Source organism: Panthera uncia, chromosome E3, assembly GCF_023721935.1.
Source record: "Panthera uncia isolate 11264 chromosome E3, Puncia_PCG_1.0, whole genome shotgun sequence".
Taxonomy (NCBI): domain Eukaryota; kingdom Metazoa; phylum Chordata; class Mammalia; order Carnivora; family Felidae; genus Panthera; species Panthera uncia.
The window spans coordinates 34,067,046-34,084,201 of record NC_064815.1 but is presented as its reverse complement, the minus strand read 5'-3'; the positions used below and the strand labels follow the sequence as shown (position 1 = coordinate 34,084,201).

General features: G+C 60.4%; 1 protein-coding gene across 1 annotated transcript in view; it reads left to right on the top strand.

The window, feature by feature from the left end:
* The first annotated feature begins 5,630 nt into the window (after positions 1 to 5,630).
* FAM20C (FAM20C golgi associated secretory pathway kinase) overlaps positions 5,631 to 17,156 on the top strand; it is a 46,182-nt gene continuing 34,656 nt past the window's right edge. Inside the window, exons 1-2 of the mRNA XM_049639028.1 lie at positions 5,631 to 6,685; positions 8,533 to 8,711. Of these exons, the coding sequence (XP_049494985.1) occupies positions 6,078 to 6,685; positions 8,533 to 8,711 (787 nt within the window). The 5' untranslated portion in view covers positions 5,631 to 6,077. The remainder of the gene's footprint in view (positions 6,686 to 8,532; positions 8,712 to 17,156) is intronic.

Genomic DNA, 17,156 nt, shown 5'->3' with positions numbered 1-17,156 from the left:
TCTCCCCTGCACCTCTTTCTGGCCCTCCTCGCTCCAGGACTCTCCCCTGCACTCCCTTCTTCTGGCCCTCCTCTCTCCAGGGCTCTCCCCTGCACCCCTTTCTGTCCCTCCTCGCTCCAGGACTCTCCCCTGCACCCCCTTCTTCTGTCCCTCCTCGCTCCAGGACTCTCCCCTGCACCTCCTTCTGTCCCTCCTCGCTCCAGGGCTCTCCCCTGCACCCCCTTCTGTCCCTTGCTTGGCTGTCACAACTCATGGGCTGTCCCACTGGCCTTTTCCATCTCCTCAGCCACCCCCCGCTCCCCGCCCCCTGCACCACTCGCTCCCGGCTGCGTTTGCTTTGGTTTGTCTTCATTTGGGCTTTTTCCTACTGCTCTTCTCTGAGCTTCCTGTACCAAAAGTTCAGTTCAGGGACGTTTGGTCCTTACGGGGTTCTGGGAGTGCGGCCATGGCCCCAGCCTCCCTCTGTCTGCCCCTTTGGTGGCGTCCTGCAGGTTTAATGGGTACTAGTCCCACTTATGCTCATCTTTAAATAGCATGCAATTTCCCTTCTGGTTTCCTTCATGACCCCCAAGTTATATATACATGAGTGTTTTTATTTGTGATATTGACTTCCAGGTAGAGACATTTTTAAAGCATAGACCTTGTTCTTATTAAACTGCGTTGTTTCAGTGAACAGATTACAGGTCACACACGCATATGTTTTTGTACGAACTTGTGGTGTGTATGCACACTCAGTGAGCACACGCAGATTACCTATCTGCCTTTGCAATTTCTTGACAGTTTCCCTACGGTCAACAGATGGTCAGTTTTTATGGCTGTTCCATGTATGATAGAACATAAATCATGTATTTGAGCAATCCACAATGGAAAAAATAAACTCACATTTATTGTTTTATTTGTTCCTTTTTGGTTTCTTGACCCGTTGCTTTAAATTGGAACAAATAAGCTCTGTTTTCCAAAGACCCCTCAGGCTGTGGCCATGTGGCTGGGCAGCGAATCGGCCAGAGGCCCCCCTTGTCCCCCGAACACTTCCTGTCCCCCTGCCCCAGCACAGAGGACACGGGTCTCAACTCATCTTCTCCTGCGGGGGTGTCTCTCCTGCTAACAGTACCTCCCTGTGTAAGTTGCACAGGCCCAGGCCCATTACCCCACCACCCCTGCCCGTTGAGTCCAGCTCCACCAGACAAGGGTTAAAACTGCACAGCCCATGACGCCTGGACACAGGTGCCCGGTGAAGACCATGACCTGCCCGCCTCCAGCTCCCAGAATAGCCTGTGGCCAGGGCTGGCCTGTAGTAAACAGCCCCAGGAGCCTCCCTGGTGGGTCCCGGATGAGTAATCCCTAGGAAAACATCGAAGGATCCCAGAGGTATAGGTGCCAGAACCTAGTGGGTGGGTCCCTCTGGACCTCCCTCCTAGGCCCTTCTGGAATATTCCCCAGCTATTTGGCCAGGAGAGGAGCCCGCAGCTCCCAGGACAGTCTTTCCCCAGCAGCTCTGTCTCCTCACCTTGTCACACACCCCCAAAGTCTCTTCTCCACCCTCATCCTTGTGGAGGGGGGGGGCCCACTTTCCAGACGACTTCTGTCCTGGCCCTTCCACACCGCCCCTGTCCCTCACCCCACTGTCACCTGCATGCCCTTCCTACACTGCTACTCTTCCTGGGTCTCACATCCACCACCTGCAGGAGCCCTGTATTAACGGGGGCCCTTCCGCCAGGCCAGCTGGTGGCTTCGCGCACCCGGGGAGGCTCCGGGCACAAGGCTCACCTCCAGTGTGCTTTGACCAAGAGCGAGGAGGGACTTGTAGCGGGGGAGCCTGGACAGACCTCCTGGCTGCCCCAGGTAGTGTCCCCAGGGACCCGGCCACGTCTGCATCCTGTGCCCAGGCTACTTGCTCCCTCTCTGCCTGGAAAGCCCCTCCCTCCCCAATCCACCGCGGACCCTTTTTCCTGCTGGCCCAGACCTCGCCATCCCCACCACTGCAGCCCGTCACCGTCCCCTCGCCCCTGCAGGGTCTTCCTGGCCGATACCCTTGTATATTCCTTGGTGCCCTGGGGACCATACTCCTGCTCAAGCACCCTCAGAGAACCCAGAGCTCAGCTCAGCACCCAGGCTCTCTCACTGGTGGGAAAGGGAGGCTGGTCCTGCCTTGCCCTCAAGCCACCGCCCCATTTCTCCACTCCTTTCCACACAAAGTTCCTCAAAAGTCACATCTGCCCTTGGTCTCCACCACCCTCTGCTTCCCTCAGGACTCCTGCCAGCCTCACCCCGCCCCACCAGGGCCGTCTGGGTAAGACCACCAGTGGTCAGCCTCTGGGCCACACCGGCAGGCCATCGTGGCCTCCTGGCTCACGGTGCCCCTTCTCTGTTCACCTGGTTGCTCACACGCCTCCTGGCCTCAGGGGCAGAGGTCCTGGGGCCCAGGCCTCGGCCCCGCCGCCCATTCCCACCCGGTCCCGCGGGCACATCTACCCGTGGCTCTGTACGCTGGCACTCACAGTCCAAAATCAGACTGCTCATGCCCAGCACCCAAACCTGGGGCCCTCAGTTTCCCCTGCCCCATGGCTGACCCCTGATTCTACCTTCGGGGGGTGTCTGAGCCCGAGACGCGGGGAGCCCACCCCACCCAGGTCTGAGTGGCCACCTCCCACCAATAACCGGCCCCCCTTTGCTGTGCTGGCGCAGCCCCCAGCCGGCCTTTTCCGGTCCTGAGGTCGCATGTCCCTCTTTGTCCCTAAGCCTCTGCTGGATGCTGGCCTGACATGGCCACCCTGGCCCGCTGTCTCCCCCTCACTCAGTTCCAACCTTGAAGAACATGCCAGATGCACTCCTACCCCAGGGCCTTGGCACTTTCGGTGCCCTGCCCAAACACCAGTCCCACAGACTTCCAAGTTGCTAATTACCGCACAGGCACATTTCTCGTCAAATGTCACTTTTTGGGGGGTCTTCCCTGGCCACTCTGTATAAATAGCCCTCACCTCACCCAGAATGTCCAATCCCCTCTCTGCTGCACCAACTTTATTTTTCTATGTCATTCTTGTTACCACCAGACATATTCTACATTGGCTCATGGGAGCTCCAGCCTTTGGGAGAAAAAAGTCCCCCAAATCTTTCCCTGGTCTCTGACAAGGCCTCATGTGCGGCTCCTGGGGCCCTTCCCGGAGCAGCCCAGCCTGGCCCACCTGGCATCTGCTCAGGGACAATAAGACAGAAGCCTAAGGGAGCTTCCGGCCCGCGTGCATGTGCGTCTACAAACGTGTGTGTGTGTGTGTGTGTGTGTGTGACTGGATGTGCCTCTGTGGGTGTGAATGTGTGTGTTTGCTTTTTGTGATTTCCATGGATGAAATCAACTGGACCGCATGCAATTACTCCCCAGAGCAAAGTACAAGGAACCAGGCAGAAACATCTGGCCAAGGGTTTTCATGCAATGTCCCCCGTGGCGCGGGCTCTGCTTTCAAAGGCCATTTCACGTGTGCACCTTTGCCCGCTGACACCTAACCCAAGTTGGACGGTGGCTTGTGGTCTGCTCTGGGCACGCGCTCGGCACCGGCACAGAGCTGTGAGCGAGGCATCATGGGAGGCTCCCACTTAGCGGAGCATTTGGGGGGAGACGAGGCATAAACCGGAACAGAAGAGTTGCCTTCAGATAGTGACGGCTGTTGTTAGGGAAACAGAGTGGTGGGGCACTGAGGGAATGGGGGTGGGGATACTTCGAAACCACGTGGGCAGTGAGACAATACTTCCTCAAGGTGGTAGCTGAGATGAACCACGAACTCCACAAGGGAGCCATCGAGTGGCGAACGGGAGTCCAAATAACACCTCCGCTCCCAAGAGAGGCCAGCGGGGGTGGGACGTGAGGCCCCCTACACGATGTCTACGGTTCCTGGGGGCAAGCCGCCCCACGGCCACCCTGAGGACACTGGCCGGGGGAGGGCGGGGGGGACAGAGGCTGCAGAACCCCACGGTCTAGGGAGACATTGTGGGGCTCAAGGTCCTGCTCCCCGGGGCGGGGGCTGCTCACCACTCTCCGTTCGGACATCATCTCCTAGGCCACCTCCTAGGCCTCTCTCTAGGTAACCTCGCCCAAAGTTCCCTTTGCTGCACACAAATGGTGCCGTTGGTGTAGAATGGAGGGGGAGCTCCGGCTCCAGGTCAGACCCACCTTCTCACCTAGTCCCCTCTAGCCTCCAGCTCCAGAAGGGCTGAGCAGCCTTTCACTTACCTCAAACGGCCTCCGAAACCCTTACTGCACTGATCGCTTGGGCTGAGACTCCTCTCCCTCCTCAAGTATCTAGTGGGCGCCTACTACATGCTCGGCACTGGGCCAGACACAGAGATTCAATGACGAGTCTCTTCCTGAATGCACGGAAGAGAACACTGAAGTCCAGAGAGGGCAGTGAGATGTCCAGGCAGCACAGCAAGTGGAGGGGAAGGCAAGGGCTCCCTCCTAAGCGCCCCACCACAGACTGCTTCCCTTCTCTCTGCTGCCGGAGAGGCTGAGAATGTGCGGTGCCTTGAGCGCTCGCCTGTTTGCTTGATGGTGGATGTGTTTGGACCGCCTTCCCCAGCCAGGTCATTACCCTTCTCACCAGGACTTTGGACTGACATTCACATTGATATTCCCTCCTGGGGGCTGGGGGCCCAGAGGCTGTGTGGGCCCAGAAGAGGTCATGTAGAAGGGCCACGTCTGGGTATGGGTGGCTGATTTTATGCATCTTGTGAAGCAAATGACACACACACACACAGGCGAGTGAGGGAGGTGCGGCCTCTGCAAACACCAGGTACCTCCCAGTGCCAAGCAAATCTTAGGCGGGGAGCGCCCCGGCGCCACCAGAGTTAAGGCGCAGGCGTGTCCCCTTGGGGTGGGATGGGGCCTCAGCCGGGTGCAGGAGCCTCCCCCCTGCTCTGGCACCCCCAACCCCCGCCCCAGATTTGCTATTGGGGCCAAATACCGAGCTCCCCTCCTCTCCTCTCGTCCGAGGCGGGGGGCGGGGAGGGGGGCACAAGGTCGCCGCCCGGCAGGGAGCTCATCCGGCGGCGCAGACGCCCAGCGGCTCCGGGGAGGGACTTGGCCGGGGCTGCGGCCCTCCGCTCATCTGGGGAGGAGCCGGGAGGCTGCAGCTGGCGGCGGCCGGCCCTGGGCGGGCGGAGGTCCCGGGGAGCCACAGCCTGGCCTGAGGGTCCCTCCCCGCCCCGCCCCCCCCCCCCCGGCGACAGCGCCCCCCCCGGGCCCCCCCCCCCCCGGCAACCGCGGGAAGAAGGCGCCCTCTCCTTAGCGGGCCCGGAGCTGCAGCGGCAGCGCGGGGCGCGGCCGAGGGGAGGAGAAAGGAAAAAGGGAGCGGAGTCGGCTCGGCCTGGCGGTGACTCGTGGGGCCGCGTCTCCGCCAATCTGCGGGCGCTGACGCGGGGGGCGGCTCCGGGCTCTCGGATATCTGCCGGCCCGGGCGCGGGGCGCCGAGAGGCTCGGCCGCGCGGGCGCTGCACCTGCCCGGGGACCTCCCTTGCCGCTCCGTGCGCCCCCCAACCCGGTGCCCGGCCCCTCCCAGTCCCCCCACACCCCCCCGCTCGGCCTCAGGTCCCCGCCTCCGGGGCCCTGCCCTCAGGAGCCGCCCCTTCTCCGTCTGGCCCGCCCGGCGCCTAGCGCGGCCCACGGACCCGCTGAGGGGTTGGGGGGAGGCGGTGGCGCGCCGCACCCCCGGGCAGCCGCACCCTGGCCTACATGGGCCGTGGCGTCGGGCTCCTGCGCGCCGGATGAGCGCGAAGACCCCACGCCCGCCGCTGCGTGCCCGGGGCCTCACCCCGCTGCGCCCCCAGCTCCGCGGACGAGGGCCGCCGGGCGCGGCCGCTCCAGAGAGGCGACAGGGGACGGCCCCGAGATGGCCGGGCCAGCGGGCGCTCTGGCGGCGGGCGCCCTCCACGTGGTGCGGGCCCGGGGGCAGCCCCCGAGCTGGTAGCCGCCCGACGCCCGGTGGACGCTGAGCCGCGCCGCGGCACTTGGGTCGGGCCAGGCCAGGACCAGCCGGGGCCCGGGCGGGGCGCGCTCCCGGAGGGCGCCCGGAGCCCCAGGCCGCGCGGCCATGAAGATGATCCTGGTTCGCAGGTTCCGCGTGCTGATCCTCATGGTGTTCCTGGTGGCCTGCGCTCTGCACATCGTGTTGGACTTGCTGCCCAAGCTGGAGCAGCGCGCCGTGCGGCCGCCGGGGGAGCCCGGCTGCTCGTGCGCGCAACCCGCGGCCGAGGCGGCGGCGCCCGGCTGGGCGAAGGCGCGGGGCCGCCCCGGGGAGCCCCCGGCCGCCGCCTCCGCGGCCGGCGACGCGGGCTGGCCCAACAAACACACGCTGCGCATCCTGCAGGACTTCAGCTCCGACCCCTCCTCCAACCTCACGTCCCACTCGCTGGAGAAGCTGCCGGCTGCCGCCGAGCCGGCCGAAGGAGCCTCGCAGGGGCAGGAGGCCGGCGGCCCCCGCGCCCGAGACCCCGCGCACCGACCGCTCCTCCGAGACCCCGGACCCCGCCGGTCGGTGCCGCCCCCTGGCCCGAGCGGGGACGGCTCCCTCCTGGCTAGGCTGTTTGAACACCCACTCTACCGGATGGCTGTTCCACCGCTAACGGAGGACGACGTGCTCTTCAATGTGAACAGCGACATCAGGTTCAATCCCAAGGCGGCAGCTGAGAACCCTGACTGGTGAGTGAGGCTTCACGGAGGGGGGGGGGGGGTGGGGGGGGGGGAAGGTGCAGGCAGGCCCCGACCCCTCCACCGGGCCTTCAGCCTGTGCTCCCTTCCCAGGAAAGGGCCTTGCACATCCCAGGCATTGTGTAAAGAGGCCAGAGGCTCAGGAACCCTGGGAGGGTATGGACCCTCACGGCCAAGCAATGCCCCACCCAGGGGAGCTTTGTGGGGTGGGGCAGCATGCTGTCTCTTGCTCAGGGCACTGCCTTTGTCTCCAGAATGACTGCCTCCTTGAGAAGGGCTGCTGGGTGGTTTGGGGACTGTTCCCTGTGGAGCCAAGAGAGGCTCAGCGCTGCCTTCATAGGAGAGCCATGCTGGCCTACAAGCTCCTGGTCTCTGGCTCCGGAAGCCCAGTGGGGCAATGCAGGCACAGGCTGGCAAGGGCATGAATGAGAGGAGCCACTGCCCCTAACCTTTCCCGGGGGAGCTGCCGGCTGTCGGGCCTTCCAGACACTCGGCGACGTTTCTCTAGTGGACACATCAGGAAGGTCTGCAGAAGCCTAATGAGCCCTGTAAGCCAGTGGCCGAGAACAAAATTAGCAGAGGGGCGTGCTGGCCCCAATGAGGCAGAACAAAAGGGCTCTCCCAGCCAGGGTGCAGACAGCAGGCTCCCTTGGAATGGTGCCAGCTGCGTTGGGTGACAGCTTCATAAAAGGTGAGAAGCATATCCCAGGAGCACTTCTTTAAACTGTCCTGGTGTAAGCCCTTCCCCCCCAGGCCCTCCTCAGCCACACGGAGCAGAATAAGCAGATGCGGAACCCAGAGAAGTGAAATATTAACTAGCAGCCAGGCCGGAGTAAATAGCTACCTGCAAGAGGTTACCCGAGCAACGCAGGGAAAAGGCCAGGTCTCCAAAACATCTCATAAAAATCCTTTCTACCCTGAAACTTGACCAGGCCCGGGCTTTTCTGTCTAAATACACCAAGGTGTTCGGTGGCCTTTGAGCTTTGACTGCTGGCCAGGTTCAAGGAAATGCTCACAAACTTGAGAATCAGAGCAGTGGCCCAGACCTGGAGCTCTTCACAGGAGAGACAGAGCCCAGGGCCGATGGTCAGTGATGCGGCCCCTGCGGGACAGGACTTGGGGCCGGAAGGGCCCTATTTGCGGGCGAGTCGGAGTTAGGAGAGGAAGCTCCATTTCCCTCCGGCCCAGCAGGAGTCTCTGTGCTCCCCCAGACTGGCCCCCGGGCTCCGGAGATGTCGGAGGATGTGCCACTTTGGGCCTCAGCGGGAGTGAGTGCCTGCTTCTTTCCTCGCTCCCCACCCAAGACTGCTCTCGTTAAAATCGAGTTTAGCTTCGTGCATCATCTCTGCCCCCGGTTGTTGGAACCAAAAGAGAGTGCCCAGGGAAGGTCTCTGACAGGCGGGGCGTGTCTGCGTGTGCGCATAGCGCGCGGTCAGAGACGGCTCGCTGGTCTGCCCCCAGGAAGAGCTGGTGGCCTCTCACCCCCTAAGCTGACATCAGGCTTGTTGGGCTGCTTGGGTGACCCCAGGACAGACGAGGCAGGGCCTGGCGCTGATGTTCTGGACTTGGTCCTGATGTAGTTACAGCTGTCTGGGTGTCTCCCGAGCGCAAGTAGGAATTACGGCCTTTAGCTATGTCATTAGTGATGAGAACAGTAGCCGCAGAAAAAGTGCCGACGTCCGCAGGGTCCTGTCTGAGCAGAGGCCCCTTTGAGTAGGTCTGCATCGGTTTGGACACAAAGTGAAAACCTAGGCGTGGGCACCAGCTCCTCCTTATCCATCCGGGCCTCAGCACTCCGTTCCTTCCCTGCTGACTCCGGTCACCTTAATTTTCTGCAGGCCGCGCGAAGGCACGGAGAACGAAGAGTTCTTGCCCACCGGGGAGGCGGCAGTGGACTCCTACCCCAACTGGCTAAAGTTCCACATCGGCATTAACCGGTATGAGCTCTACTCCAGACATAACCCCGCCATCGAAGCCCTGCTGCATGACCTCAGCGCTCAGAAGATCACCAGTGTTGGTAGGTGCAGGTCTGGGGCTGCAGACAGGCACCTGCAGAAGGCAAGGGCTGCCTTCCTCCGCAGGAGACGGGGGGGGGGGGGGGGGGGGGGGAGGGGGGGAGCTATCGCTCCTCGGCTTCTTGCCGGAGCATCACTTCCTGGGATGATTTATGCGGCACCTTCTGGGAGGGGAGCGATGCTTCCGATGCCGTCAGCGGGCCAGGGGCTGCTGCCCACTGTGACAAGGCTGGCGAGGGAGACAGAGGGGCCTCAGAGCCTTGCTGTTGCGTTCCGATGACCCCCTTGAGGAGGTCCCCCGGAGGAGCACCTCCCAGACCGCAGGTCTCCCCTCCAGGGGTAAAGAGGGGACACACACCCCTGGTGGCTGCGGCCCCTCCCTCAGCACAGCAGGGGGACACATGCAGAACTCACAGGCGTGTGGTTCGGGAGCAGCTCTGCATCAGAGCTCTGCCAGGTGCTCCTGTCATCTCCTGTGCGCGAGGAGTGACCAGGGCTCGACTGTCTGGGGTGGAGGCCCGAGCACTTAGTAATTCAGAGGCAACATCTCTGAGTACTTTGGGATCTGCTGACTCGGACGAAAAGGGGCATCCAGTTACTGATTTCAGGCAAATGTGTCAGGGGCAGTTTCTGAGCACGGAGGTTTGGTGCCATTGTTCTCAGGCCTGAAAGCAATCGTTTGTGAAGGTCCCCACTAGTCACCGGTGGTGGTGGCTCAGTGGCGAGAGGGATGGGCTGAGGCCCTGGGGTGGAAAGAATAGTTCTGGGGGTTCTGCCAGGAGCTGGCCTCAGTACACACAGCCGGGAAGGGGTGGAGGTAGGCCAGTCGGGGGGTGACATGAGTGTAGGTCCCCACCCTGTGCTGTGGAACAGACGGACAGTTCTCTGACACAGTCTTCCTGGCGTTTTCCCGAGGAGCCACGGTGCTGAAAGGGCCCCAGTGCCCTGGGGCTCTGTCCAGTTGCTGACCAGGGGAGTGAGGCTGGCAAGTGGGTTCTGCGGGGGGCTTTTAGGGGCTGTTTCCGGCTCTCTCTGGCCGGTGCCGAGCTGTCTGCTGGGCACCTGCCACATGCCAGGACTGCTCACCCGCGTGAAGGAGAGCTGGCAAGAACAAGCTGGCGTTTTCCTCTCTTAGCTGGCTATGCAGGAGGGGTCTGAGCACCTCCCCAGACCGCAGCCCTGTCCCCGGCTCTCCCCGTGGAAAGCCCAGCCTCCCTTCTGCCTCTTGCAGGTGTCGGGGGCTTTAGGCGGTGCTGGGAAGCAGGCTGTGTGCATGACAGGAACTGTGCCCAGACAGCCACAGCCGGGTGCCCCCTTCACTCTTGAGAGTAGACGAGGCCATTAAAGACATATCCCGGGCATCGACCAACTCACTCCTCACCCATTGAGCAGAGTTTCTCGGGCACCTGCTGACCTCCAGGCCCCGTTCTGCGTAGCGGTTTGAGGGTGAATGAACCTCAACGAGATTCCGCCGTGGATGACCCAAGAGGCCCAGGGAGGCCAGGAAACGGACACACTGAGGAAGACAAATGCTTGAACGCTGTTTGCACAAAATCTAGGAGGAGGGTTTAGAAAGGAGATGACCTTCATCTGGAAGGAGGGGTACGGAGGACCTTCTGTGAGAAAAGACATCTGATCTGGGGCTTAGATGAAGTGTTTGCAGTTGTCATAGAAGGGGGCAGGGAGGGCTGGGCTTTCCAGGGAAAGAATAACATTTTAAAATTTAAAATTAAAAAATTTAAAATTTAAAATTAGAAATGGTTTTAGACAATACAGTATTAAAAGAGCCTGCTCTGCTGCTGTCCGTGGTGCCCCTCTCTGCCTCAGTTTCCCCATCTGTCCAATGGGCTTGTGCCCGCTCAGGTACACTGCATTTGTTCTAATAAGATGACGTCTGTGAGTCTGCAGGGTCACCACTCTCAAGTGCGGGGTCTGGGGTGCAGGAAGGGCTGCTGGGATTCCAGAGGCTGGCCAGGCTCACCATGTCCTTCAGGGAACAGACGGCCTCCAGCTCTCCTCGGACACCCGCGCGATGCAGAGGACAGGGCCCGGCAGCTCAGGGAGAACACAGGCACCCTGCTCTCTCTGCCCCCCCAGGGGTCGGGACTTGAGGCACCTCCCACCCACTTTTGGCCTGCCCCTGGGCAGGGGTGCCTAAGTTTCCTGACCACGGTGGACTGAGCCAGGGGCTGGGGATCTCATCCCAGGGTCCTGCTTGGCCCAGGCCTGGTGGTGTGAAGGGGGAGTGAGTTCCTGATGGGCTGTCTGTGCTGATCCCACTCACTCCTAGACTGCTCTGGCCTCGCTGGTCTTTCCCAGTCACTGTGCAGGACCCAGTCGGTGCTGGGAGTCTGACTGATGCCCCTGGTGCCTGGTGTGAGTCTGGGTTGGCAGATGAATCTCAGGTACTTTGGGTTCTCACGCGGAACATAAAGATGGTTATGACCTAGACCCTATAATCTCCACTTGCAAATCTGAAATCCAAGTGTAACTCGTTCAACAGCAAAACCTGACCCAACCTGAACTTATATGGAGGCAAAACCTTAATTCACAAGGCTATTTATGAACCCTTTTTTCTCTCCCTTGGAGTAAATATTCACATGTTCCTCTGAGGCAGTAAGAGTATGTTTAATTACGGGGTTCTGCCCAGACCTATCGGGGCCGCGACCTAATGTGTGGGAGGGACACGTTATTTGCGCCTTCTGTCAGCTGAGATGTTTGAAACCCTGGAGCGCTTCTGTCTTCCGAGATTTTGATGAACGGCGTGGCCCTACGAAACCTGTATCACAGGGCTGCTGAGAGGCTTCGATGAGCGAGTGAGAGAAAGAGGTGGAAATAGAGGCTAGGGAGCGTCTCTGCAGGCAGGTGTGTGTTGGGGCAGCGTTCCAGGGCAGACCAGAGCCTCCTTGCTTGCCCAGAGCAGCGCGAGCTGGACAGGCCAGGGGAAGGCCTCGGCCGACCCTTGGCCCCGCACTCCCTGCTGCCTCAGTGAGCCCCCAGGTGAGCTCACACTTGTGAAAAGGCTCTGGTCCACAGGCAGCAGGAGGAGAAGGGCTGGCCCTGCTCCGGGCTGCAGGAGTCCCTCAAAGATGCAGGCTTCCTGGGCGGTGTGTGCTCCCACATCCAGTTGGATGTTCTGGTTAAAAGCCCAGCTGCCTGAGGCCTTAGCCCCTGGCGGGGCCCTTGGCTTAGGAGAGCCAGCCGGGCAGGTCTGTAAATGCAGGCCCTGGGTAGGAGCTGTCTGCTGCTGGAGGCCTCTGTGCCTGTCACTGCTGTGACCCGGGGTTGGGCACAGCCTTTGAAGGTCTCGTGGGGGACCCTGGATGGCAGCCCCTTTCCTGGAGCCCAAGCCTGCCTCAGGGCCAAGGTTCAGCAATGCCACCCTCCTGAACACAAAATGGGAGAAAGACGTAGAAATCACACTGACCCACACTCGTGGCGTACAGGCGAGTCGAAATCTAAGGAGCTGGAGATCCAACCCACTTCCAAAGCGCCTTCTGCAAACCGGGAACTGCCCCCACGAGGCAGGTCTCGCGCATCCCTGCTCAGAGCTCTGTCCCTTTCACCTTCAAGTTGTGCGTCCTGCTACCAAACGCGAGCCCGGAAACATTGTTTCTGCAGGCTTCCCAGAGCTTCCCCTCGGAACGGTTGCATTAAATCGCCCCCGTTCGGAACCGCTCGATCCACTTTGAAGCACGTGTGGCCTTCGGTACAGCTGCTGTGGCCGACAGAGATTTATTTATAGCCGGGCTCCTGGCTGCTTGGTAACAGCCGTTCGCTGCCTTTAAAGAGGCTTGGGACGTTATCTACCTCTATTCAGCTTGAAATCAGGCATGCAGCGCCTTCGGCTCGGGCCAGTGATAATTAAATCGCTATCGTGCACAATTATGGATGCAAAGAATAAATGACACAATTAACCGCTCTGTACTTGGAATTGCTTAATAAGGAAAAGAAGTCACACTAGCATGAGAGGATTCAGGCAGCCTCCAGCTGAAAGACACCACCCATACTCCATCCAGGTCGGGACACGACCGTGGTCGGTCCCTGAACAAAGAGCTGCTCCCTTAGACCGAAGTTTTGGGCGCTAATTGATCTAGCTGGGTCGGGACTAATTGGCCAGTGAGCTTCCAAGAACAAAGGCTGTGGCTGGGACGGCCAGGGTGGGCAGCCGCCCTGGGAGCCCCTGGGGCCACCCTAATTGGTCGGAGGCCAGCTCCTCAGGAAGTCAGTTCCAGCCCCAGAGAGGCCACAGTCCCCCTCCCGCCCTGGGGGCCACTCGGGGCCCAGACCCCAGATGCTGGCTCTCCAACCTGTAAACTGACCAGTGACAAGGCTCAATCTGCGGGAGGCACCGTAGGTCATCAGGGAGGAAGGACACAGCCCACCCAGAGGACGATGGCAGGCAGCACGCCAGAGAAGGTGATACAGCTGAGCCCCGCCCCCCCCCTCGGTTTCCCTTCCAGCCATCTGGTCCGAGATCAAGAACAAAGCCCACCAAGTGGGTACCTGCTTTCTCCTTCTTGAGCAGAGACAACAGCTGGGGCCCCGGAATCTCACAGCCATGTATTCTATTGTGTCCCTTCCCATTGCAGGGAGGGTGCTGGGTTCCAGCTGGGGCTGTGCTGGACTTTCTCTCTGAAGTACATTTAATTATCAAAATAAAAGTGAGCAGTCCTAAAGAGCATGGTGTGCATGGCAGTCTAGGCTGGGGGCAGCTACAGCTCAAACATCCTGCGGGTGCCTGTGAGGCACGGAAGTTTGGTGGAGAACTGCCAAGGCTTCACGGCAAGTGGGATGGGAGGACCCAGGCCCTTGTGGCCACCTCCAATCCCTCGCTCCGAGCAGCCCCCTCGATGCCAGCACCAGGGTACCCACCAGTGACGGCCAAGTGGACGCGCCCCCCACTGCTCTCCGAGGGTCCGCGTCCCTCCACGCCCAAAGGCAGTACACGGGGCTCTGCATGGCACCCAGGGGTCTGGAACACGGGTCAGATCCCACTCCCGCCAGGGGGTGAGGTGCGTGGGGTAGGCAGGGAAGCAGTGGTGACTTAGGTGCTCCTGGCACCACAGTCTTCAAATCTGAGCTGTCCACGGCGAGGCCTTTGCTTCCTCTGACCCTTAAAACAGGCAGTGGCTGTGAAAATATCCGGACCACCTGCCTGACCGCAATCCCTAAGGACAGACATGGGTCCCACTTCCCAGACGAGGTGACAGAGGCCAAAGGCAGTAACATCAGAGCGCCCCCCCCCGACTGGTGTGGCGGTGCTGGGGTCCCTGGCCGGGACGGCACCCCTTTTCCCTTCAGGGCTGTCTCTCTCCTCCCACGGAGGCTCTTGGTCCTTGGCCCGACCCCATCCTTCCTCGGGGGGATCCCAAGAAATGTAAAGCCTGTTATGGTTCTTCTGGGGAGAGCTGTGTTCTGGGGAAAGACAGTGAGCAAAACCCCAGACTGTCCAAGCGTCTTCGTGGTCACGGAATTACAGCGTCTGCAAACGTTAGGTAATAAAGTCTAGGGTGTGCTGTTCACACATATTGACACGTGTGCTGACTGATGCATGTGTGCTAATGATCGCTGCTCAGTGCTAACCTACCCCGTACTGTGAACGCATACTGGAGGGTACGGTTCCCAAGCGACAGCAGGAGAGACAGAGCTGACATCCGTGGTCTGAATGGGGCAGTCACCTGCAGGAAGCCGGTGAGGGAGGAGAGAGCATAGGGGAGAGGCGACGTCGGTGGGGTAGAAGGAACTAGGCCAGACACCGGTCAGGTGCCCCTCGTGTGTTAGTGACCAGATAACAGTGGGGCCCAGGTTTGGGAGGGGACACGGAGATGGAGAGGAGGTGGCATCTGGGCAGGTGCCGTGACAACCCTGGCCTTAGCCTGGCCTCACCTGTCACAACCGCTCAGTGGGGTCGCCTCCTGGGATTAAGGCTGGCCAGGTTTGGATGGGCCCCCGTCCCCTGGGAAACGTGGAGACCCAGCCAGGTGAGGGCACGTCCACGCGGGGCTCTTGCCGCACACCTGGGCCTCTCCCCGAGTTTGCCTCTGCTTCTGTGGCACCTCGCAACCCTGCACTGGGCCACATCCCTCAAGTCTGCCTTCAGGAAGAAACCCCACACTGACACCCTGCCTCTTGAGGCCTGGTCGGCCTCTGGGCTCTGCCACCTGGGCCCTCAGCCCCCCAGGTCCCCGGGTCCATCCTGCAGCAGCAGAGCGAGGCCATCCACTTCCGAGCACAGGCGTTTGGGGGTGTCTGCCTCTCTCCCACCCCAGGTGCACACGTGACCTTCACCATGGCTTAAGGCCGTTTGCCTGTGGGTTTTGGCAGGGAGACCACACTTGACTTTCGAGCAGAAGTCCAAGTGTCTTCCGGCTGGCACCCCCAGCTCGGCAGACGGGACGGTGCACCCAGACGGGAAGGCACACGTCCCCAGACAAGACAAGGGCGGTGTCCACAGCAGGGAGTCCTTAGTCACTGGGAGGTTCTAATGCACTTTAATTTCTAGTTATTCTCTTGTCTGTGGGGAGGAGCCCGTAGCACAGTGGGAAACAAGGGGCGACAGTGCATGGGGAGTCGCCTTCCAGAACAAGAATGACTAAACAGGCCAGATTTGCATAATAATTTGGTATTCAAGAAAACCAGGACTACGGGTCCTGGAAAGAGCTGATGTGCTGTCGCTGATTGGCCCTGGAAGGAATAATTAAATCCAGTGACCCCAGTTATTACATGGAAATGGGGACATCGAATGGGGCTTAATCGGGCCTCTAATTTTTTTAATAATCACTTCTGTGTTCATGTTATTAAAAACGTAATAAATGTTCATTGTAGAAATTTCGAAAGCACAGATAAGGGAAGAAGGAAATTAAAATCATCTGTGGCTCTACTCTGGGGGGGTCACCACTGAAGCTTATCTGTGCATCCAGATTTTCCCACGCACTTGGTAGACACCTTCCAAAGAGGCAGCTCACCGAACGTAAGTGTTCAGAAGCCACTTTGCTTAGTAAGGAAATACTAAGCCGTGGGCTGTGTCCGCAGAAGTGCCTTGGAGGCAGCAAGAAGGCTGCGTAGTGCTCCTTCACACGGGGTGACCTGTGTTGTGCGTCTGCCCCCGGGTTGGGCATTTGAGGTTATTTCCGGTGCTTTGGAGTGAAGTAGAATTCGTTGCTGGCTTTGCTTTCCTGAGGAGGGTGCCGGTTGGAAGAGCATCGCCACAGACCCACGTCGCAGGCTGGTCTGGGGGAACTGTGCCTCTAGCATCACCTGGACCCCAAGACCGGCCTCGGACTCTGCACGGGAAGGAGCGGGCTGTGGCCAGGTTGGGAACCGGGGGGGCGGGCTGGGCCTCGGCCGTCACAGAGGCCCCGAGACCACGGAAGATGCTCAGAGAGCTTCAAGCTCCTGGTCATTCTCCACGCTCGTGACTGTCAGCCGTCTTGAATGTGCTGTGTGCCCGTGGAGTTCTAGATGCTTCACGAGCATTACCCGCCTGATTGCGACAGCAGTCCTGGGAGGTAAATAGGACCGGCATCCCCGTGCCGCATGTGACTTGGCTGTGCCAAGTAATACATTTCCCTCATTTGACTTGACCCTGGCCACAGCCCCTTGACGGAGGCTGGGCAGGCATCTAAATGCCATCTAACACAAACCAGCAGTAGGGAGGATGAGGACTCCTTCCAGGGTGCCAGGCCATCGGGAGCTGGGCACAGACTCCAGCCTCAGGGCTCCTCCACACCAAAGCCCCCCAGTATAGCATCCCTCCAGTATAGCACCCCTCCAGTATGACGCCCTCCAGTATGGCGCCCTCCACTATGTCTCCCCCCAGTATGGCGCCCTCCAGTATGCCCCCCAAAGTATGGCACCCTCCAGTATAGCACCCCTCCAGTATGGCGCCCTCCAGTATGGCACCGTCCAGTATGCGCCCCCTAGTACGGCACCCTCCAGTATGGTGCCCTCCAGTATGGCGCCCTCCAGTATGCCCCCCCCGTATGTCCCCCCCCCGGGGGCCCCCCCCATAGCCCCCCTCCAGTATGGCACCCCTCCAGTATGACACCCTCCAGTATGCCCCCCCAGGATAGCACCCCTCCAGTATGGCGCCCTCCAGTATGGCACCCTCCAATATGCACCCCCCAGTATTGCACCCTCCAGTATGGTGCCCTCCAGTATGCCCCCTCAGTATAGCACCCCTCCAGTATGGTGCCCTCCAGTATGGTGCCCTCCAGTATGCCCCCCCAAGTATGGCACCCTCCAGTATAGCACCCCTCTAGTATGGTGCCCTCCAGTATGGCACCCCTCCAGTATGGAGCCCTCCAGTATGCCCCCCCCCCAGTATGGCACTCCTCCAGAATGCTGCCCTCCAGTATGGCACCCTCCAGTATGCCCCCCTCCAGTACAGCACCCCTCCAGTATGGCGCCCTCCAGTATGGAGCCCTCCAGTATGCCCCCCCCCC